This window comes from Centroberyx affinis, unplaced genomic scaffold, assembly GCF_046629955.1.
Source record: "Centroberyx affinis isolate AG114_WGS23_722 - 3 ecotype Tasmania unplaced genomic scaffold, CSIRO-AGI_Caff_v1 ptg005270l_1, whole genome shotgun sequence".
Lineage (NCBI taxonomy): Eukaryota > Metazoa > Chordata > Actinopteri > Beryciformes > Berycidae > Centroberyx > Centroberyx affinis.
Window position 1 is genome coordinate 110,588 of NW_027282626.1, and position 23,758 is coordinate 134,345.

Consider the following 23,758-nt stretch of genomic DNA (forward strand, 5'->3'; position numbering starts at 1 on the left):
GTCTGTGCTTTTATTTTGAAAACTAAACATACCGGAAACGATCCCTCGTAGGTGCGGACGCAAAGATGGCGGAAGAAGAGAACCAGTTAGAAGAATTTGAGCAAATAGACTTTTTAAGAAATCGACATGTACGATTCTTCCAGAGAACGCTTCAGGTATTGCCCGAGAGATACGCCTCCCTGGAAACAACCAGGTAAGATAACTGAAATCAACACTGCAGCTGATCTGTTTTGTTGGGAGAACTTGGCTAGCCAGCAAGCTAACGTTAGCTGTAGCTTACCAGCCCTTTTGAATGGGAGGCTAATGTTGTTTAGCTTGCTTGCTAACGGCAGCTAGTGAAGTGATGACAGCTTAATAGTCAACGAACTTCGTACAGTGTGAGAACGTAGTGCATTATGTGATGCATGAGTTATTACTCAATGTTAATAGGTTATCATATGATACTGGGGTTGAGCCTATCGTTTGACAAAGGGGTTCAGTCAAATTGGACTGCTAAGTTAGGTTACTTGGGTTAGCTCCATTGGAAACTTACCAAATAGTTTGCCAGGTAACACTAAAGTGTGTGGTAGATTACATTTACAAGCTGAATTTATAAGATAGGTATTTAACACTCGGGTTGTATTGTCCAATTTTGGCTTACTACTACCCTAATATTGTTTTGAATTCAGACCAGCATTCACCCAGTAACCTTACAGACATGTGACTCTTTACTGTTTGCATGGCCTCTTTAGCTTGCTGCATATTGATATTCATGTTTATGAATCTTATTTTTAGACGTGTGTCTCTTTGTCTCTCAATGTCATAAAATGAGACTTTTATTCTGTGGTTAACACCTTGTCTTTTTGCTCTGCCTTCTCTCTAGGTTGACCATAATGTTTTTTGCGGTGTCTGGTCTCGATGTGTTGGATGCCCTGGATGTGATCGATAAGAACAACATGATCGAGTGGATCTACTCTTTACAGGTTCTACCCACAGAGGATCGTAAGTCCTTGCCAAGTTTACAAAACTGAATCAGTTTCTCTGCATGCAAAGATGTGAACGCCTAAATCTGAAGAAAATCCCAGTATGGCATGACATTTATTCACACTGCTGTGGGACTGTCCTTATAATCAAGCCTGGTCCAAACTGTTAGTTTCACAAAAGTTTGGAGGCAGTGTGCAAGCTGTCATTGCCAGTACCAACTGCTGCATGGTTCAAGAGGGGACAGCATGCAGCAGCAAATCAAAAGCTGGTGTCAAAGCCACATCATTAATTTATGAGTAGATGGATAGTCACCTCTGCCACATCAGGCTGCAACTACCAGTTGTTTTGGTAATCAAATATTCTATAAAACATTCTAACAATGAATCAAGTAATAAAAGTGATAAATCTGTACTTTTTTTAATGCTTTATGGAACAAATTAATTAGCCTGCTATAGCCTGTGTAACTAAACATCATTACATTTTTCGTTTTTTAGTGTCACTTGCTGCACTATAAATAAACTTTACCAGGAGTGCATGATGCATACAAAATGAGAAACGATAAAAATATAGAGGATAAGGGCTAAAGCCCATCAATTTAAATTGAGCTACTGCTTAGAATGTATAACAGTGAGACTGTTCATTTGGATTTATCATTTCTGTTTTATTGCTAAACAATTTTCCTCATTTTTAATAGCATCTGTATTCCCGTGCCATTTCCGTTGCCAAATTCACTGTCAGCAAAATAAATACTTTCTCACACTCAGCCAATTATTGAATCCAATTGGAGTTGAAGTTTAAATTGGATTTTAATGCTCAGTGCACCATTAATATCCTGCATGCTCATCACTCAGTGATGTCCTTTAAATCAAAACAAGGAAGCCAGTGCTGTGAAGACAGGTGTGGACTCACACACACACAAACATGTTTAGACATGCGTGTGAAAAAAATGACTATAAAAGGTGAAGACAAAGAGGAAAATTCAAATCAATGATTTTTTGAAATCGAGTAAATCAAGGAATCAGGATGAAGCAGGGATGCGAAACATGTCATTCACTCCATTGTTTTTACTTGCTGAAATTAGTATATGATAAACCTGAGCTAAGACAAAACAGTCCTAATCTCCTATGAACTGTGCTTCTCCTGTATTTTGCCAGAACCTAAAACAAGCCGCTGTGCAGAGGTCACTTCACTTTTTTGCATTAAGTCATCGAATCATTTCAGCCCCATGACAGATTGCCCCCAAGCTGGCACAGCTACATTATCATGAGATGACTCTGCCTGTCAGTGTTCATATAAAAATGGATACTGTGGAGCTAAATTTTCAAAGGTTAATTCGGAGAGGGCAGCTAGAGGACAATTGAATCACTGGAAGCACTGGACATCCTGTTGAACTTGTTATGCTGCTTGGCTTGTCGCTGGTGCAGGATGAGAGACAAGATGGGACAAGTTCAGGTTACCACTGATCAGTGGCTCTTTTTCAGCCACCCAAACCTCCAGGTGACCTACTTCCCTAACCTGTCCCAACTGTACCTGCCGTTCTTAGGCGAAAGTTGGGTTCGAAATATTTAATGACTTGTTGTTTTTCTTCTGTCACTAACAAGCCACTCTCTGCCATCTGTTTAGACGCCCAGTTAGTTAATTATTCAAGACACCAACAGAACTCATGTCGGGATAGTGGTGCTTGATTGGACCGAGCACGCTGCTGCCATATGTTTGGTGTCTAGCCGGTTTCTCGTCATTAGACATGTTGAATGTGTTGAATGTGGCTCGGTAGGCCCTTATGTGTCATCGATATGGGGAAAACATTGTATGTGCTGTTGAGACAGTTGTTTGATGGGCGTGTTGTTATTGTCCAACAGCGTTGAATATGAATATGAGGAGGGTTGAATATGACATTAATAGATTAATTCACTCTGCCCTTACATGTCTGTGCGAAAAGACGGTCTCTCTCCTATGTTTGAATACTACTATGCTGTAGTATCTGCCTACTCTTCCGGGTCTTTTCAGGGTACTGAATTTGAAAATTGGTTGCCAGACAATTTTGTTTACAACATCAGTGTACTGAAAATGCCAGGATATTACACTGTTTTCCTGATTTGATTTAATAGAAAATTGTAAAGAACAAACCCCAAAATAAGAGAGCATAACACTGCCATTCATTTAATGTAACATGAATGATCTAAAACAAGCCTGTCACAGGCAAAAATGGTGATGAGACACCTGACACATGTCAACATATGGACTTCAGTATGGTTTGAATGTAGTATGTTGAAATTGTTGAGTAGCATGTTGTTTTTTTGTGCTAGCCATGCAATATGATATGCTGTTAGTATGGATTGCTGTTGCGATGATGTAAGCACTGAATACATTTTGTTCAAAGGATCCTACATGTCCTGCTGTAATGTTCTGATTATCCCCACTAGATGGCAGCAGTACACCTTGTTCATAGCTAGTTCACCTAGTTGTGCATCTATGCAGCACCTTGCTGAAGGTCAGCACAAAAAGAATGGGGCTTGGTTTGTGATGTTAGATGCAGTCAAGACACAGCGAGACAGTGGAGAAATGTGAATTTATTTAGGCTATTTCCTATTCCAATATATCTTGATATTTCCATTCACAATACACTGAAAATGTCTTCCATCTCTGTCTCCCTCTTATCTTCTTCCAGAATCCAATCTAAGTCGTTGTGGGTTTCGAGGATCCTCGCATATTGGAATTCCTTACAGCACTAAGGTACTGCCTCTCCCTGCCCTACGCTTTTTCTAGACCCGTACCAAGTTTGACGAAACAGTCTCAGTTTGTTAAATTCAACAAGCATTCCCACTGTTGGCAGTGGTCAAAGGATCATATTTTGGGTCGCCGTATTTGTACATTGCTCTGTTCAATTGATATATATTCTGTTGAATAGTTTTGTTAACTATTGTAATGTCTTAGTTGCTTATTCCGCTTTAACTGTATAAATAATCCCTAATTTTAATACTGTTCTGTCCTGTCTCCAGGGTCCAGGAGTGCTCCATCCATATGACAGCGGTCATGTGGCCATGACCTACACTGGACTGACCTCGCTACTAATACTGGGCGATGACCTGAGCCGGGTCAACAAACAGGCCTGTCTGGCTGGTCTCAAAGCACTGCAGCTAGAGGACGGCAGGTTGGTGCACGCACACGCACACACACACACACACACACACGCTCGCACGCACACTTGGACTTGGACTCTGATTCACACTAGCACTTTCACTCTGACTCAAAGACACCTGAGGCCATGTAAAGGCTAACATTCTTAATTTGGACTGACATTGAAACTCACTTGAGGTCCTACAATAGTACTCACTTTGGCTCACACATGGATGCATACACACACACACACACACACACACACAGTTTGTATACGATGTCTGGCAGATAACACCACCTTGAGACAGAAATAGAACTCATTAAATAGGTTAGCACCTAGATCTGACAAACCTTTTCTTCGTTTTAGATAACATGCCTGAAACACTACACACCCTAGATACAGACCTTCAGCTAATGTGTGTGTGTGTGTGTGTGTGTGTGTGTGTGTCTGGGTTTCTGTGTCTTCTTGTGCGTCCTCTTGCTCCCAGTTTCTATGCAGTACCAGAGGGGAGTGAAAACGATATACGGTTTATCTACTGCGCTGCCTGTATCTGCTACATGCTGGATGACTGGTCAGGCATGGACATCCAGAAGGCCATAGAGTACATCAGAGGGAGCATGGTGAGTCCACTCTGCTCATAAATACACATGATTAGGCACTGAGCTACGGGAAACAGTGAAGGTTGAGGACATGCACAGTGTCTCCTGTTCTTTTTCATTGGAGCAGCTCTAGAAGTGCTTGATGACATCGCACTCTAGAGTATTGGCTTGGTTATTTCTAGGGGTAAACTTGTAAACAAATCTTGAGTAAACCATCCAAGAGGACTGGAATAATATATGGAAAACTTATTATAGATGATCTACTGCCACCATATGCAGGCTAGAATGTGAGGCAATATAGTGTAGATGGGAATTATTGCCCAATCAGTGTTTCCTCATTTGTTGTTTGGATACTAACACTAGGAGACATTTTCTTTGTGATTGAGAGGGACATTTTTAATGTTGTTTTGATTTTTATCTCATTTTACGTTATTTTAATTTATCATTTTTATTAACACTGGTCGTAATTTGCTTGCTGTGGTGTTGCACCCCTAATGTTTATGTAAGGTTTGGGCAATACTACTCCAGGCCAACAGGATGGCCGCTTCTACACCATTGATTGAAGGCGGTGTTTGAATAGACAGGATGGGCCACCAGCCTTAAGGACGTGGCACTGTGCCTAAAAGCATTTCATTTCTATTAGATTCAGGAGGGAGTTTTAGTGTTGCATCGTGGTCTAAATGCTGCAGCAGAGGCCTTTCCACCCCACCAAGAAAAGAAAAACATATTTCAATTTCATGATGTGGCACTTCAGTGACATTGTTGTTAGATTTACTGATTTCTAACTCAACCCTTGCTTTAGCCTAGCTGTTTGTCTTTCCATCGGATATGAGTTAGTTAGATCAAGCAGTTCAGTGTCGGAGGTATTGTCTTCATAAAGAAAGCCAATGGCAGCTGCCTTCCTGTCAACTCAGTCTCCTTTACAACTCAAGTCCCCAGAGAGGAGAGATGGTCCCGTTCACTTCTAAACCACAATTTATTTAAAGTTTGACCTTTAACACAAGAAACTGAGTGTTTTATTACATAGTTTCCTCATTGTTTCCATGGGTGTGTATGCAACACCCCCACACTCTTTCTCTCTTGTAGACACACACACACACACACAGACAGGATGACAGACAGACAGACAAAGGACGCTGCATATATGGCATTTTGCGATCTTTTAGTATGTTGCTAAACTGTTGTAAATCATGACTGAAAAGTACCATTTTTGTCCACTGGCCACACATTGGTTGGTGGATTCCAAGGCAAATTGATATATATGTAAGAACACAGAAACCACTTAATGATAGCTGGTTATGTGTCAACGTGCCTGGAAGAGTAGACTAGCTTACCAGCCACACTAAAGTTTCGCTAGCATTTGGATGGCGCCAAGTATCAATTTACCAACCTTATTGTTGTTACGGTCTGATCAGACTAGATGCGCAGACAGACATGGACTAGGCCTTGTTGGTTCATCCCAGGTGACTGTTTTTGCATATTTTAGTGGGAACTGCTGCTCATAATCAGGCAATTAGTTCTCATAAAATTGCTTTAAAGTGAGTCATAATTACAGAGTTTTTTTTAATAAGTTCTAAAGCAAGTGTTCAACTTATCCAGGCTCATAAAGACATATTCCTCCTTTTTTCATGAAGGGACAGACCATAGTAAAGTCACAATCCATTTGGGGTCCCAAAACAAGGTCATAGAGCATTCTCATCCGTTATTGTCAGGTATTTTTAGCTGCTCCGTCCCATGAATAGTTTGGCCAGACTGGAAAACAAGTAAAACTAGAGTAAAAATAGTCTCCAAATAAGTACACCTAGGAAATTCACTGGAGCTGTGTTGTACAATTTGAATTTGACCTTGGTTTAGTAAATCTGACATTAATGATTTAAACCTAAATGTATTCCCATATTCATATTCCCTCCTATAAATGAGTGTGTCCAGAGAGGCTGAAGCTAACATCACCCTTCCCTCTGTGTCTGTATAGCATGCTCCCTTGCACACTCTCATCCCCTATCCTCTTAGTCCCTCATCCACTCACACATTCACACACTGCATCTGTCCCTGTTATCAGTAATCATAACGTCATAGTAAGCAGCTGGCTGCCTCTCGTGTCTGAAGGCCTGTTTTTCTCACACACAGCTTTTCTTCGTTGTTTACGATGGAAAACACACATTTTCATCTGATTTACAAAACAAAATAAAAAACAAAGCCTGTGGTGGTTCCATGCCTTCACTGTATGCCTGTTGGCTTTTTGAATGAATACACACAGGGTCCTGTGTCATTTAATGTCTGTCCACTGTGCTCCATGAATACTGAATTTGTGCTATGGTTACTTTATGGATTAAATTGTTTTAAATTGAAATGTGAATTTATCATATCTGTATGTAATTCGGCCACCCCACTACAACTCTACAGAATGGGATTCGAATGGGATTCAATTTAACTGATTTAAAATGGGGAATATTTTGCCACTTGCCATCACATATAGAAAGAGATTAGTGCCAGCAGAGATTGTATTTGAACTGCATAAATTGGAATTTGCCATGCTCATATTGAACTGTTGAATAAAAAATACAGATTATGTGTCTCAGGAAGCTGAATCTGAAATAAGCAATTTGAATTGGGAAAACAAAATTTGAAATTATAGCTAAAAGTTCAGTTCAATAAGAATCACATTTAATTTCAAGCCATTGCATTCCATTTCAAATTTTACCTTACAATTTTTTTTTTAAAATTCAGTGGTTCAATAGGAGCATGACAAATTCAGATTTATGCAATTCAGATACAATCTCTGCTGGCACTAATCTCTTTCCATATTCACAGCAGCCTTTCTTGCTGGATGAAATATTTTGAATGTAATTTAAATGGCTTTGTTGTTGTTTTCTCTGCAGTCATACGACAACGGCTTTGGCCAGGGAGCTGGGCTGGAGTCGCATGGTGAGTGTGATGCTCTCTTACTAATTTGTGTTATTTCCTTCACTTACAGATGTTGAAAAGTCAGTTTGAAAGCTGTATGCACATCAGGTTGAGGTGTTTGCCTGAGTAAGTCACAGTAGAAGAGAGTAAAACCCCCACACTTGGTACTGCAATTATAAGCCTGTATTGACAGCATTTTGATTTAGTGTTGATCTTTTTCTGGTCAGAAGGTTCACCTCAGATCAAAACGTTTGTGTGAGCGTTGGTGGTACAGTAGCACGTGACATGATGGTGGCTGATGGGAGTAACTGGTTTAAAGGATTAGCCATTAAAATCCATCTCACTAGAAACAATGTCCTCATTAATCCCTCTCCCACTCAAATTAACCCCTATTATTCTGCCATGAAGGCCCCCATCCTACACACACACACACACACACACATACACACACACACACACACACACACACACACACACACACACACACACACACACATTTCAAAGCACTGCGGGGGAGAGATTCATGGTCCTAACTTTTTGACATGGCACAGATAGCAAGTAAAGGTATAGAATTAAAATAGCTAGAATGCACAGATCCTTGTGCAGCACGGTTATTTCCTTCCTTTCAATACATTCCAATTCTGTGATTACAGGTTTATACGTAACTATAGATATAGGTATAGATACCCATTACCCACCCACCCCTGAAGTGTGTGTTTGTTCAGCATCAAGACCTCCCACACTGTAAATGTGAACAAACTCTCGCACTGTGTGTTTGTAGATACTTGTGTGTGTGTGGTCCTGTGTAACTCGATACATGCTATTACAAAAAATAAGTATGCATCAGGGTAAGAAATAAAAAAGAAATAAAAAAAAAGAAAGAAAGTTGAATCTGATTTTAGGGGTATCTTTTCAGGGACAATTTTTTTTAACAATGAAATAATACATTTGCATTGCATATTGGCAAGTAAGCATTCAATTTGTATCATCCCACACGTCCCACACTTCTTTCCCACTACTGGAATGATGCCATTTGCCCCACTCTGTGTCCCCAACCAGTCATCTTCCACCCCTCAAGAGCTTTTTTTTACGATATTGGCTGGCTAACTTTTTGTTGACTCAGTGGTTTGTGTGGCGTTGGCATTTTCTTCTACTGCTGGCTGTGTGGTGCCAACATTTTCTATTGCCTCAGGCTGCGTACTCAGTTGTTTTGTCATGGAAAAAACGGCTCCTTTTTTTCGGCCCAGAATGCACTAAAAGAATCCGCCAGTCGTAGGCTCCCATGAATCACCTACGGTGGCCCACGGGGCACAGTTGTTGTATTCACGCGTGAACATTTGACAACTCACCGAAAAAAGTGAACAAGGTGAAAACTATCATTATTTGGGGGTATTTTGTGCCCCATAATTTCAAATTTTACACACATTATGAACTTTCAAGAGCATTTTTACCCTGAGCCCCCATTTATTTCTGACCCAGGTATGTCGTCCTGGTAGAGTGAAGGGTTTTGAATGAAAACCTCTGGAGCTGTCGTAGACGTAGATTTATATTTACCCCCTCTGATCCTATTGTGCCTAAGGCAGATAGCGAGCTAGACAGGAATGATTAGAGGCGGGGCTGACATGTCGGCAGATTTACACCCCCAACCCACACACCTCGCACCACCTCTTTGTGTCTCTCCCTCACACATGCTCTCTCTCACACACACACGCACACACACACACACACAAACACACACAGATAAACAGGCTGTAATAGCGGTAATACAGTGATGGATTGCTGCTCCTGTGGCTGTACTGATAACACCTTGTCAGCAATAGACACACGTTTGTATCACTATACTTGCGTGCCAGTGACTGCATTCATAAGCCAAATTGTAGCCCTGACTGTAAATCTAAACCTAAAATCACCCTTTTTCTAAGTGAGCAGGACTAACTAGAATGTCTTTATGTCGCCCCCCTCCCCCAAAGTCCTCAGTTCTTGTGTAGAAAAGTTTCTTAATTAGCAAGTTCATTAATACAAACAGGCACATTCACAGAAACACACACTGCTGCATCTTCTGCGGAGCTCCATGCTGTTTCCAGAGAAAGGCGGAAGGTGAATGTTAACAGCGCGCTCTCTGATATTTGGCAGTAATAGGACCCCACACGCACACCCTCTGTCTTCACTGCTGCACCCAGTAGTTATTTAGTTGTCTTTCTGTCGTCAAAACATGTCGGGGTGGATAAGCACGGCAAGATTCCTTGTGCTAATTAAGCACAAAGTTGGTGTCCTTGCCAAATTTTTGAGATCAGAGTGCCTTAAGAGTCTTTTTAACCCGGAAATTTCAGTCTGTGTGTCGGCGTTGCTTATGAAGTCATTACCTATCTACCTATCTACCTGTCTGCCTGTCCAGGTGTGTGCCATAACCTGTCTGCATGTGTGTCTTTGTCTCTGCATTAAATCATAATTAGTCTAATTGTTTTTCAGTCAGTGTGCCCGTCCAGGTGGCTCAGCATTCTGTGCCGTAGCGTCTCTGTACTTTATGTAACTGTAGGTGTGTCTGACTATGTGTGTGTTTCTGGCTTGGTATACAAATGTACAGTGGATATCAAAGGTCTACACACCCTTCCAAGTTTTCTATTTTTTTTTTTTGCCTTGAGGCCTGAAGTTAAACCTATTAAATAGCTTTTTCCACTTTCATTTGGATTCTGTCAATGTATTCAAAGTGGAAAGCAAAAACACCTTGATGTGTAAATTCAGACTTGGCAGAAGCCTCCTTTGCTTTGATAACAGCAGAAAATTTGTTTGGATCAGCCTTTACCATCCATGTCTGGATTTAGGAATTTTGTCCCATCTTCTTTGCAAAGGAGTTCACACTGTCTTGCATTTGGGGACCACCCATTCACATTCCCCATGAGGCCAGTCTACAGATTTTCTGTAGGACTGAGGTCCAGCCTCAGACTTGGCCATTCAAGGATACTGATCTTCCTTTTTTTTTGTCATTCCTTGGTGCATTTGGCCATGTGCCTCTGATCATGGTCATGTTGAAAGATGAAATTCCTCTATAACTTCCTCTATAAAAAACTGAAGCAAATCACAGAAGACAATAAATCTGTGTTCTGCGCTGAAATTAAGACCAAAATGTCCAACCTTTGTTTCAGACCATAAAACATTTTTCTCACATGGTTTTGGGAGACGGTGTCGTTTAAGATGGGACTGGGTGTTGTTTTTGGTGCGAAGTGGCCAGACTCTCCGGTAGCTTCCCTAACAAGCTTCCCTTTTGCACAGTCATCCATGTCAGAAGGAAGGCCTGATCTAGTCAAGGAGCTAGTGGTGCCAAATTCCCTCCACTTCTTGATTATGGTCTTCAATGTGTTCAAGGGTATATTTATGGTCTTTGAAATCTTTTTTATATCTATCCTCTAATCTTAACGTTTCAACAAAAAGATCTTGAAGATCTTGTGTCAGCTTCTCGCAGCTCAAGCTTGTCTCTGCTCACTGGCACACACTATGCAACAAAGAAACCTTCAGTGGATTCATGGTTTTAATTGATCTAATTAGAATCATCTCATTTGATTTCGGGGGAAGGCAAATTAGGTTTGTGCATGCTTAATTAAATGTGATTACTTAATTTTAACAGTTACAACCCCCAGATATATGGGCTGCCCACACTTAAACAACCAAAGTTTCCACTTTTGATATTGTCAGAAATGAGTAGTCTGATTTAATGGGGATTCATTTCAGACCTCAAGGCAATACAAATTAGAAAATTGGAGAGTGTGTATAAACTTGTGATACCCACTGTATGTATCTGATGGACCTGTCTATTGTCTGTCTCTTGTCTGTGCAGGCGGCTGGACATTCTGTGCCATAGCCTCTCTGTGTCTGATGGGTCGTCTGAAGGAAGCGCTGAGTCAGCGGGAGCTGGACAGGATCCGGCGCTGGTGTATCATGAGGCAGCAGAGCGGCTTTCATGGCCGCCCCAGCAAACCTGTAGACACGTGCTACTCCTTCTGGGTGGGAGCTACACTAGAGGTACACACTGGTGTGAACACTAACACACACACCTGCATACTTTAACACATAATGTGCTATGAAAAGTATTCACCCCCTGTTTGATTTTCCACATTTTTGCTCCATTTTCACATTGGATTAGTTTTTTGGGGGGGATTTTAGTAGTTTATGAAAGGAGTTGGAGAGAAAAAATGACACTGGGAAAGGCAAGAGTGAGTGGCAAATATGTTTTTTTACGGCACTGTACATACTGCAAACAACCCAATAAACCTGTAGACATGTGGTGGTGCGTGTTCTGGGTCAAAGCCAAAAAAACATACACACACATGCAACCCAGAAACCCAGTGAGCAAACCTATAGACTTCTGGGTCATAACTATGCCAGAGGTACACACACACACACACACACACACACACACACAAAATCCAGAAAGCAAAACTGTCTACAGCTCTGAGTAAGCCAGAGCTACATGTATGCATACATAAACACAAACAAACACAATGCAGGGAAACTGTGAGCAAAACTATGAATTTCTAGGTCACAACGATGCCAGAGGTACAAAGACACACACACGCACAAAATATTTGTATATGGCAAGAGCACAGTGTGACACACGATAAGGCTTGATGTATTCCATGCATTAATGTATTTTGATAAATATATAGAATATCAAGTGTTCTTCATTGGGTATTGATTGTGATGACCCGCCTTTGTGACATGAAATACAATGATATGATTATCCTTATCCTCTCGTTCCCTCCTTTTCTCTTATGCTCATACCCCAACTCCTCTCCTCTCCTCTCCTCTCCTAGCTGTTAGATGTGTTCCAGTACACTAACTATGAGAAGAACAGAAACTACATCCTATCCACACAGGATCGGTTGGTGGGCGGCTTCGCTAAGTGGCCGGACAGCCATCCAGGTAAACAATTAGACGCCCAAAGGAGGGAGGGAGGGAGGGAAGCTTTCAGTCAGCTGGCTGTTATTCTCACAGGAACAGCATCACACAGTGTAAATACATGAAGAGAAAGGAAGATGCTCACAGTGGTTAGTTACACTGCAATTAGAAAAATACTGCTGAAATGCCAATTACAGTATACTGCCATGGGTGTTGATATGTGGGCTTGTGTCACTCTTGCCTTGATAGATGTTAGATCTTCAGAACATTGTTTGGTGTATTTTCTTAGTGGCATTTCTGTCAAAGTAAGACTGATATAGAGCCCACAGGTCCAGCGTGGTGCTAGGATTCATATTTCAGTTCATATTTGTTCAGAGAAAATTTGTGTTTGGTGTCAGACAACAACACTGCCAAGCCTTGGATAACAAATGTGCCTTCTTGCGCTGCCTGCTGTCTGGGTGCTACTAAAAGAAACCATAAAGTAAAATAGTAGTGTGCCAGACTTGAAAACAGAAGAAAAAGTGATGACCGCTCTTCTTCTTTTTATGAAGTTGAGTTTCTCACTCTTTCCATGATCTCCATGGAATTTCAGACAACCTCCCAGTGCTGTGAATGGTGGGAATATTGGCCAGTTTTCCATTGTGGGGTTAAGGCCAACTCAAAATGTTAATGACATGAAATCAAAAGCAGTCTTTGTATGTTTGACGCTGTAGCCATGTGGACAGTGTGTGTGTCTACAATTCAGTGTGACTACGATTCAGTGTGACTTTTACCATCATGCCTGGATGCATTATGTGTCATGTCTGGATGCACAAAAATTGGATTTTGCTCACACTGCTCACACTGCTAACACATCTTCAAAAGCAGATATGGAGGCGGTCAGGCTTGCTTTGTGATCAGAACTCTGCATAGCCTGGAGGCAATTCTGCCACAAAGCACATACAAGCAATGTAAAGAGATGGAGGGGAAGAGTGGGGATAAAGGAATGTAGACACCGATTTAAATAGATACAGCCACAGCAGACGCGTAACAGCAGTTGTCAGACCAACAGTTGACATACAGACATGTAATCTCAAAAAATTCGATCCTTAGAATTAGATCTCACAAATGGTGAAATGACGAGTGTAGTTGCAGCTTCTGTGTTTGCAAGAAGAAACCTAAACAGTCACTGTTTTTTGGGTGGAGAAGTTGAATGATGTGGGTGTCTTGGTGTAAGCTGAGTGGCCATGTGGTGGAAACAAAGCGTAACACGACATAAAAGGACTGGATGGAAATGTGGAAGAGGCTGTGCTGTTGTTTGTTTCTCAATGACTTTAAAGCTCTCACCTCAAGAACAAAAAAGGTGGAGGAGGCAAGCAGTTTCAATGTTTCAGGTTTTTTTTTTTACCTAATGCTACACAGGCTATTGAACATTGCGTGTGTTCATGGTATCTGTCAGAGCTTTACTGCCCTGCCCTCCACAGGTGCAGGGAGGTCAGGGTGGAGTTGTGGTTGGCAATTTTGCTTTAGGTCAATGGAAAACTGCTTGTAACCCTAAACTTCTATGGTGTGCGTGCGTGTGTGTGTGTGTGTGTGCGTGTGTGTGTTTGCTTGCCTGTGTGATGTCTAATTGATGAGGTGATTGTTCATAGCTAGCCTGAGGACACAGGAGATCCAGCTCCTCACATTACAGGAACTGGGCTTGGAAGATAGGCTGGAAGAAACAATGACGCATAAGAAAAACACAGGGGCTGTATTCACAAAGCCTCTTAAATATTATAGAACAAAAGAGAGTTTTAAGGGAATGAAAAGGAGCTATTTTGGAGTATAGGTACAGATAGCATTGGACTTGTGTTTCTGAACAATGCAGATGTCCATTGACGCAGGAACTGGTCTGGGAAGATAGGAAGGTAGCAATAATGTGGAACAAAAGAGCCAGCTGTGCATTTGTCAAGCAGACCAGGGCCACATAATAGCCAAATGGAAAAATATGAGGAGCGCTTGATTTATCATATGTTGCAAGTGATTGGCCCCACCTTTGCCAAGTGGGAGTCCAGGTCTTGGATCAATGTTCGTAATATGAATAATTAGGATTATCAAAATTTCAGCCCAAATTGATTGACTCTTATTGAATTGTGTCTCAATGAAATACACTTGTCATGTGAGCGTACACACCCCAGAAAAGAACCCACAGCTTATTTAATTTCCTGACAGTTTTAGAAAACTTAGAAGTCCTGTTGACTGACCCTAGTTCAGAATTTTCTAGAGCCATTGCTCTTGTAAAGAGTGGTGTATCATCACTGAGTTTTTAAGGCTTTTATTTTGAAACCTCATTCACAGATTGGGAAATATGAAGAGAAACAACTCAATAGGACATATTTAAATTAGATAACATGTCCTACACTGTGAAGCGGTCTTCAACTTGCATAATAAATCTCACCTCAGAGTTCAGGCTAATCCAGAAATCTCTGAACAGCCTTGAGCTTGAGTCCTTATGAATCCTGACTGATGTAGCTAATGGTGTTTTGATTGATTCTAATGTCAGTGTCCAATCAGCTGTCATTTCATTATAATTCAATTACCGTTCCATTTACTGGCCTGCATGGCTTTTAGTCTGCTCCCGGGGGAGGGGAGGAGCAGAGGGGCCAACCTATGTGCATTATTTATATTTCCTTAAAGAAACAGTGCAACAAAAATATTATGCTCCTGCATAATAATGAGGTGGTGTTTATGAAGAATGGCTTTCTGAGTGTGCTTGGATCAAAATGTTCAGACAGTTTTATGATTTTGAGTTGTGTTTTTCCTTGTTTTAAAAGGAGGTTGAGGTGACGACTAAAACCATATTAGCTCTGATCATTCTGAAGCTTATACACCTGTCACAAGCAGCTGTTAGTGCTGTGATACATGTAACCATCTGACCTAGTTTCTCCCGTTTCTCCCCCGCCTTTCTCTCACTTTTTCACCTCCCTCATCCTTCATCTGTCTCTGTGCCTCTCCCTCCCTCTCTCCTGTCCTGTCCTCTCCACCAGACCCTCTCCATGCCTACTTAGGGCTGTGTGGTCTGTCTCTGATCGGAGAGCCCAATCTGAGGAAGGTCCACCCAGCTCTTAACATCACCCAGAGAGCCTTTCAGCACCTCCAGCAGCTGCAGCAGACATGGAGGGACAACGCAGGCACCTGCACCTGACAGCACTGACAATAGGATGATCCGCAGCTCTATATCTAAACAGGTTTTAGGGATCAGGAACGTTTTTAAAGACTCCAGTTGTACAGTGGTAGCTTCCTGGAATGAAATTTAAGTCCACCTAAAGCGACATTTCTGTTAAGCAATATAAGCCAAACTTTTCTCGCTGCCTTTTAGTAGTAGACAAGAGTAAATAACAGACAATAGAAATTATGTCTGTTAATAGTTGGATCAAATTTTGTGCCAGAAAGTAAAATCTGAGTCACTGGAGACTTGAAGACATTCCAGATGCCTCAATTTTGCAACATTTTTAGACAATACCGGCTTTGGACAATACCTGCTCCCTAGCCTCATCAGCATGGTCAACAACAAGACCTTTCTGACTGCTCTGCAAAGCTTCCTAGCCAGGGATGTAAAGTACCGACTCCCTCCACATGGACAATAAGAAACCTCCTCCAAGACGGTGTAATTCAAAATCTGGGGTGGAACCCAAAGGTGGGCTGGGGGAAGATCTAAAGTGGCTTCAGTAACTGGTGGCTTCAGCAGCTTAAGGATTTTGACTGGGCAGTTCTAATTTTATATGAAGTGACACGCTGTTTTGCCACCCAATGTTCCTGTATTTTATGGTAGGATGAATACATTATCAAAAATTATTTTCTTTTCTAAACAACCACCCGCAAACCAGTATGGGTCCGACGGTAAAATTAGTTTTGATATTTTGGAACCCTGGAGAAAAAGTAGATTCACAGACAAAAAAACACTCCAAGACACGACCCGCTACATCATTTTTGTTACCTTGCCTTCATGACCCGTCCAACAACAAGACCCTTGCACTGCTCTTGAACCTCTCCAAAGTCTCTAGCTCTCCAGTCCTGAAGTTGATACCAGCCTGGCAGGCCTATTCCCCTGAGTTCCTCACCACTCTCTTAAACTCTGCTTCCTCCAGCTTCACTGCTGGCTTCCCTCTGATACTTGGAAATGCCCAAGTGTGGTGGATTTCATGCATATGTAGCTTAGAGCACAGAACAACCTTTAGGAGCAAATCTATGGATGTTGGCACCTGTTCAAAAGCTCCTAGCAAAAAAACATTTGTGCTCAGCTAAGGGCCTTATCTTTGCAGAACACAGAAATTATATTGGATATTTCACATTTTTCTTGAGGCAGACAGATAAAAATAGAGATGGGCCTCTTAAGGGATTTAATAAGCAAGAGGGGAAATCCTGTATTCCCTGCAAGGCAGTAGCTGTCCATTCAAACAGCAGATACGAGCCGGACAGCCCCCGGCTCCTGAACTCAAAACTGAACTAAGCGCCTCATCACCACCAGCTTCCACATCCCCTGCAAGGGACTAGCCATCCTAGAATCAATAGGAGAAAGATGAGACAGTGGCATCATAACATTGAGGAAATGTATTGTTCTTTTGACCGGCACTAGGAACTGAATGTTTGTTTTCAGAACAGAAAGGCTACAGGGCAAAAACAAAGAACAATGCACATGAACAGAACTTTTCGATGAGTGTCTAGTTATGGAAACGACTGTTCTCTGCGGTGCCGGTCACATCGCAGACTGCTGAGTTGTTGACTTCCTTAAGACTTGACCAGACCTTGTAATCCTTAACCTAGTAGCCATCCACCATCTACTCCTGGACTCCACTGTCACTAAAGCACAGTTCAGTGTTTTGCTGCCTACACAGTGCTCACAGGCATTATAGAACATGATAGAGGCCACTTGATTCGGCCAGCCTTCTTGCCCTTGTGCCGAGCTACAGATGGGAGATCTATAGTTGTGTATAAATAGATACGGTGACACGTAGGCTCACTGACATGCAGTGTTGTGCTCAACCTGCTCCTCTTGCATCCTCCTCACTCCAAGCCTCGGATGCTCAGCCACTGAGATTTCTTGCTCCAAGGATTCTCCTCGCCCCCTGCTGAAGCCACACCCTTTCCCTTTAAGGCCGCTGCCACCGCAACCACCTGCTCCCCGCAAGTGAGGAGGAGACAATATCGCAGAGGGTCAGAATCGGGAATACATTGGTCTGCAACGTGTCGCCTGCGAGAGACGACGCTCCCGTTTGCACCGCGCATGTGTGCAAACCCCGGTTCTGATTGGCTGTAAAAAATATTGTCTCCTCCTCATTTTTCTTTTCAGCATCCACCCCCTAAAATGGAGCCGTGTCTGGCCTCCTCTTCCCTCCCACCGCGTCACCCTGCGTATAGCAATAGAAACCAGACCAGGCAGACAGAAGAAAGCAGAGAAGAGAGAAGGAGAGGTGAATAAATAAATTATTTGGCCCATCTATTATTGAAAGTAAACCGTCGGAGGCAGGAATCTCGTCTCCCCTCTGCCCAACCTCGGTTCAGTCTGCCCCATCGTCACAGGATCCAAACCCCAGTGTTATATATAGCCTTGTTTTGGTGTGAGGACTACTGCTTTTTAGCCAACTTCTTTAATTAAATTTATATTGTTATATTACTTTATGTGACTATTTTGCCTGAGACAATAAGCATTTCTGTGATTCTACTGGCTGATCTTCATGTGCTGACGCTGACCTTTCTCCTGTTATTGCTTTTCAACTGTTTTGTTACTTAATTAGTATTGTTTTACAGAGACTAAACACATTTTTAGTCACGGTTTTCTTTATCTCCACAAAACGTGTTTAATAATTAGACCTAGGCGATAGATCACATAAAACTTATTTCATTATACCTGCTGGATTGAGCCTCAAACATACAAAGCGTTTGTGTTTGAACAAATTCAAGCAAATTTTGCCTTTAATTATTTGTTATATTGTTTATGTAAGAGATATTTTTGTTAAAAAAAAGATGGTTGCTTGTATACCAGTTGTGACCCTCTCAAACACTTTGTTTTTAGGTGGATTTGGTGGTAAGTGGTCCTGGTAAGACTCTTAAATGCACTGAAGGAAAACATAGAGGAAAGAAACAGGGGAAAAAAATGTGATGTTCTGTAGTGAACCAGCTACTGCGGCATTGTGGAGCCAAATCAATTGAAATTGAATGACCGTGGCTCCCATGCATCTTCAGAAGCCTGTGTTTAGGGTTTAAGTGACGTTTACTTCTTCCTCGGGGGTTTGGTTGACCAAGTCACATGGCCAGACCACTCACTCAAACTTGACTCTCTGAAATGTGCCTCACGCAGCTTTGCTCTGGGTGGCTGCTCTCTGAATCCTCTCTCACTTCCTACTTTGTGTGATTTCACCACAATCACAGCAGGCTTAAAACCGCCTTTGCCAGGTTTCAATTTCAATTCAGTTTCTACCAATAAAGGCATTGTAGATGAGTGTTATTTCTCCAGAGGGGATGGAGGAAAGGTGTATTCTAAGTCCATATAAACAAACTCTGTAAGCTCTTTTTCCTCCCTTCTGTGTAGATTTCACTCATCTAATCTGACATCATCTGATTGGTAGAAGTAGTTTTACCAGAAACTGGCTTTGTCCAGTCTGGTCACATCTGATCGATTAATGCATTTCCTGAAGGAGGGAAGAATTCACTGAGACAGAGCCCACAAATGCTGCATTCTTGACCCTAGAAGGGGTAAGTTACTCGATAAATGGATAAAAGAATGGATTGATGGATCTGCCTCTTTTGCTACAGATGAAGGCTGCATCTCAACAGTCGTTACTTATTTTCTTGCGTCTCCTTTCTGCCACAAGGCACTGCAGACGATGCTCTTAAACCGAAAACATAAAACAGAAGGGATTTGTGTTTTAGAGAAGGCTACAGTTGTGTTCGGATGGTGTAGAGATGTGAAAAGATGTGAGGAGGAATTTAATAGTCTTTTGAGATGCAGCCAAAACGCCACTTGGGGTCACTCATGAACCATTGCCCCATCATAAACTAATATACATAAACAAATGTAATTGAATTTATTTTTTCTATACTTTGTAGAAATATTGAGTGTAGATACGTATGTAAATGTCTATACCTATGTCACTTCTATTGTGCAAGTGCTCAAGATGAAAATATGTTTACAGCTATATCAGTAAGATGGTTAGAGGAATTGGATATGCAAATGTTCATATGTGATGTATTATAATACTTAAATTTTGGAAATTAAGGACAGAAATGTTGACGACTCTAGCTTGGCAGTGCATACTGTATTTATGGTAAATAAAAACACATACTAACTTTTTCAATTGTTCGGTGTGTTTTCAAGTGGTTTTATGTTTGTGTGTGTGGTTTTTTTTTGTTTTTGTTCTTTGTTTTTTACATATTTCAGAGATGTGCTGTTGATGGAAATGTTTGTCCCATTCATTACTCTCTAACATGGGGCAAGGTGGTGAGCTAGCAGTGATTTCCCTCACTTTCTCCTTAAATCTATTTTTTAATTTTATTTATTTATTTATTTATCCTTTATTCTCTTGTACAATGGTTCCCTGTTAACATGGCATACAATGGAAACAATAACAATACAAAAACAGTAAAAAAAAAAAAAAAAAAGAGGAAATAAAAGACAACGACGCGTACTACAGGCAATATTAATGGAAACAAAGGGGATGCCTAACACATTTGATGCCATCTCTCCTCATCCCTCATAGCCTTTGAGCATCAGGTTGATTTTTTCCCACTGGGGCCACCCATGCTAAAAATACATGAAAAAACTGTGTGCATTCATTACCTAATCTCCCCATGAGATCCGGATGACTGTTTGGCCCACTGAGTTACTCTGGTTTTCAGCTCCTGTAAAGTCCATCCATTGATCTCCAATATACTCAATGGCTCGTCTGTGTAATCGATTGAACTTCAGCTTCAGCAGCAGTAAGCTTCGATTAAATGTAGAAGATAGATGCGGGAGGAGAAATGATTGAGATCCCTCTCCGACTTCCTTGTACAATCCACACCCTTCACACCAAATATACGTCATAGACCCAATTCTGTCTGGCTCTGATGGGGTTTTCTTCTTCTGTAGCCTCATACAAGGTATTTCTTCTTCTAACCCTATGTATGAAACAAAGAAAGTATTGTCCTCACTCTTTTGGTTTCTACATAAATGCCCCTGATTAAGTGACACCCATAATTAATCTGGTAATAAACATACGTTTTTTTGTTTTGTTTTCAAGCCAGCTGTGTGATAAGCAGCTTTTCATCAGCTTCAGAAACAGTTCAGTTGCCTCTGAGGTAGCTGAGAGACCGAGGCCTCTCTTCCACTCTCTCACAGAAGTCCATATCTGTGCGCCTGGCTGGAGCACCCACATGTGTTGCATTTGTCGCCCTATTTTGCAAAGATCAGGTCTGGTGATCATAATGTTTCTCTATTCATCTATTTGGCTTTCATTTTCCTGCAAAGTGGATGCCTTCTGCTTTAGAGTAACACAATTTTGTAAGTTTTTATTCCTTATTTGCCAGGTCAGTGACTAAGAATACATAAACATAACTAATAGCCAGGGGGGGAAGCTGCAGTGCACACATGCAAACACACACACAATCCCACCTGGGAGCTGCCTAGCACAACCACAGTCCTCACTGTTGGCACTGATTAGGTAATATGATGCACGCATATGTGTCCTAGTGGCACCCAGCTCTCAAGGCTGGATCTATTAGAGTAACAAAAATACTTTTAATAGCCCTTTTGATCCCATATTTAATGCTTTTTCATGTTTAGCAAGCAGCGAAATATCATATGTATGTCATATAGGGTTAAAATATTTTTCTTGTGTGAATACAGCCCAACCCGAATGAAAACTGTAGGGAAAAGGTTCCCTTGATACAGCCAGCTGCAGCTGTATTTTGGGTGTGGTCGTATGGACCCATATTCAATGGAGGGCTTCAATAGCTATAGGAGAGGCTGACTGGTAGAAATTTGGTGTCTAATGTTGAAGTCTCAGGTAAAAATCTGGTTTGAAAAAAATGTCGTGCAGCCAATGCAGACACATTTAGACAAGCAAGAGATAGATGCTTATCAACCATAATCTGATGCCACAGCAATAAAGAATGAATTAGAAAGGATGGAAAAGGTGACTTTAACAGCATCTGGGTTGTTTTTTTGGGGATCAGAGGACACATAATTAGGGGTTCAAGCCCCGAAGGGGCTGAAATCCTATTGTTTTTGTGCTGGTTTGTTATTATTATTATTGTTCATCCACGTTGGCGCAAATTCCCGTGAGTTGGTACATCGCAGAGACATGAAATTTGGCCCAATGACAGATATTGGTAACCATTACTAGGTCAAGAAATATTTACCCAATCGGCCTGAAGGGGGCGCTATAATTAACAGTTTTACTTTAATGGCCATAACTCCTACACCATGAGTCTGATTTACATGAAACTTGGTACACATATCAAGGTGAGCATACTCTACAACTTTGTAATTTGGACCCTCAAGGTCCGCCTGGAAAATTTTTGAGATATTTTGAAAGTTTTGAAAAACACATTTTTAACATCTCCTCCTACACCGTTTGACCGATCACCACCAAAGTCAGTCAGTAGCATCTATGGACCAAGCTCTATAAGTTCCGTTTCGGATTGTTGATATCGACTCGAGTTTTGAAAATATTAATTTTTAAAGTTGTGAGAAGGCGTGGCCTGACAGCTAAATTGTCATAACTTCATGACCGATTGTCCAATCATCAGGAAACTTGGTGAACATGTTCAGATATCATGTTCAGATATCATCAATGACCATGTGTGCAAAGCTGTGTTAAGATTGAACAGTAGGGGGCGCTACAAATGCCAAAAAACTGTATCTCCTAATTCAGATGACGAAATTGCATTAAATTTGGTACACATGTTCAGGGAGCGTGTACTAATCAAAATCAGAAGTTTTGTCATCATTGGTGAAAGTGGGCGGGGCCTATGGTGTAATAACCATGTAACAGCTGCTAAATCAAAGACCATTCGCATAATCGGTCCCAAACTTCTCAGCATCGTCTGGAATGGCATTACGAACATTACGAAAAATGGGCGTGGCCTAACACAAAAACGGGTGTAACCCCTCACTTGGAAGATATATCAAGGGATATATTTGGACGATGTCCTCGGAACCACTGACACTTTTTTCGCGACGTCAGTACCGTTCAGAAAAGGCTTGAACCCCTTTCATGGCCGCTTGCGGCTGTATTTCTGATTCTGATTTCTGATTCTGATAATGGTTAGATAGTGCTACTTTAATAACTTTAACATAAAGTTTCAAGCCTCATATTCTGTCTGGAGATGAGGACACTGTCTACTTTTTCTTTTTCCATCTGTTCTGTACGCTGGAAGCAACTTGCTGTCTGTCACACATAACGTCATGACACCGTTCTCCATTCAAGTTGCACTGACATTAGCCTGCATGCACAAAATCATCTTAATCTCCATTTCTCCCCCAGTTTCTCTGTTGTTTTGAATGTGTCCTTTATGGAACTGTTGCTACCACACAAAAACATACAGACACGTGTTTGCAGCATTGCATCAGTGATCTCTCATGTGATATGAATGAGTCATTTCTAATGATCCGCAGGCCCTGGGTGGACTTGGTCTTACACAACCAGCTGCTCTGTAGTTATTTAACTTAAATCAATTCTACTCAGTAAAACAAACTAATCAATGTTTCCTAATGATTATTCACTCAAGTGGAGGGCTCTGCTGCTCAATTATGAGGCTGTATATGGGGCATTCATTACAGTAAGTGTAACTGCATATACATCTAAAAATCTTAGCACCAGGAACATCTTTGCTCCATGAATCAATTAACAAGGATGATAATAAAGTAGAGTATTGCTAGATGCTCAGTTTTGTCACTAAAAAAAGAAGCAGTGTTGGGTTTCTGAGAACCTCTTAACATTAGTAAGATCATTTTGTCTCTACTATAAGTTAATTAAAAAGATAATTTTTAGATTTTCCATAGCACAGAGATGAAGAAATGCTGTTTCCCCCAAAAATCCAAGCACTGAAATAATCTTTTCCAACTGAAATCAGCTAACAATGATCATCTCAGCCAAGAAGCTTTTGGAAACTAGTCAGTTAGTACATGGGTTATTAGTTGTGTCAGACATGTTTTGATCAGTCAGACCAGACTGCTTGTTTGTCCGCTTCCACATGCTCAACGAGGTGGAATATGTCTGCATGGAGCCAGACCATCTGGTGACGCGGAACAAGTGGCATTGCCAGAATTTAAACTTAA

At 41.3% G+C, this 23,758-nt stretch overlaps 1 protein-coding gene across 1 annotated transcript; it reads left to right on the forward strand.

Annotated features, from left to right (window-relative positions):
• Positions 1–61: 61 nt before the first annotated feature.
• On the forward strand, positions 62–19,775 carry pggt1b (protein geranylgeranyltransferase type I, beta subunit). Its single transcript, XM_071546439.1, has 9 exons — positions 62–193; positions 863–981; positions 3,632–3,696; positions 3,963–4,114; positions 4,569–4,701; positions 7,560–7,605; positions 11,417–11,601; positions 12,393–12,501; positions 15,486–19,775. The coding sequence occupies exons 1-9, from the start codon at positions 66–68 to the stop codon at positions 15,641–15,643; spliced, it is 1,095 nt and encodes a 364-aa protein (XP_071402540.1). The 5' UTR covers positions 62–65; the 3' UTR covers positions 15,644–19,775.
• Positions 19,776–23,758: the final 3,983 nt, after the last annotated feature.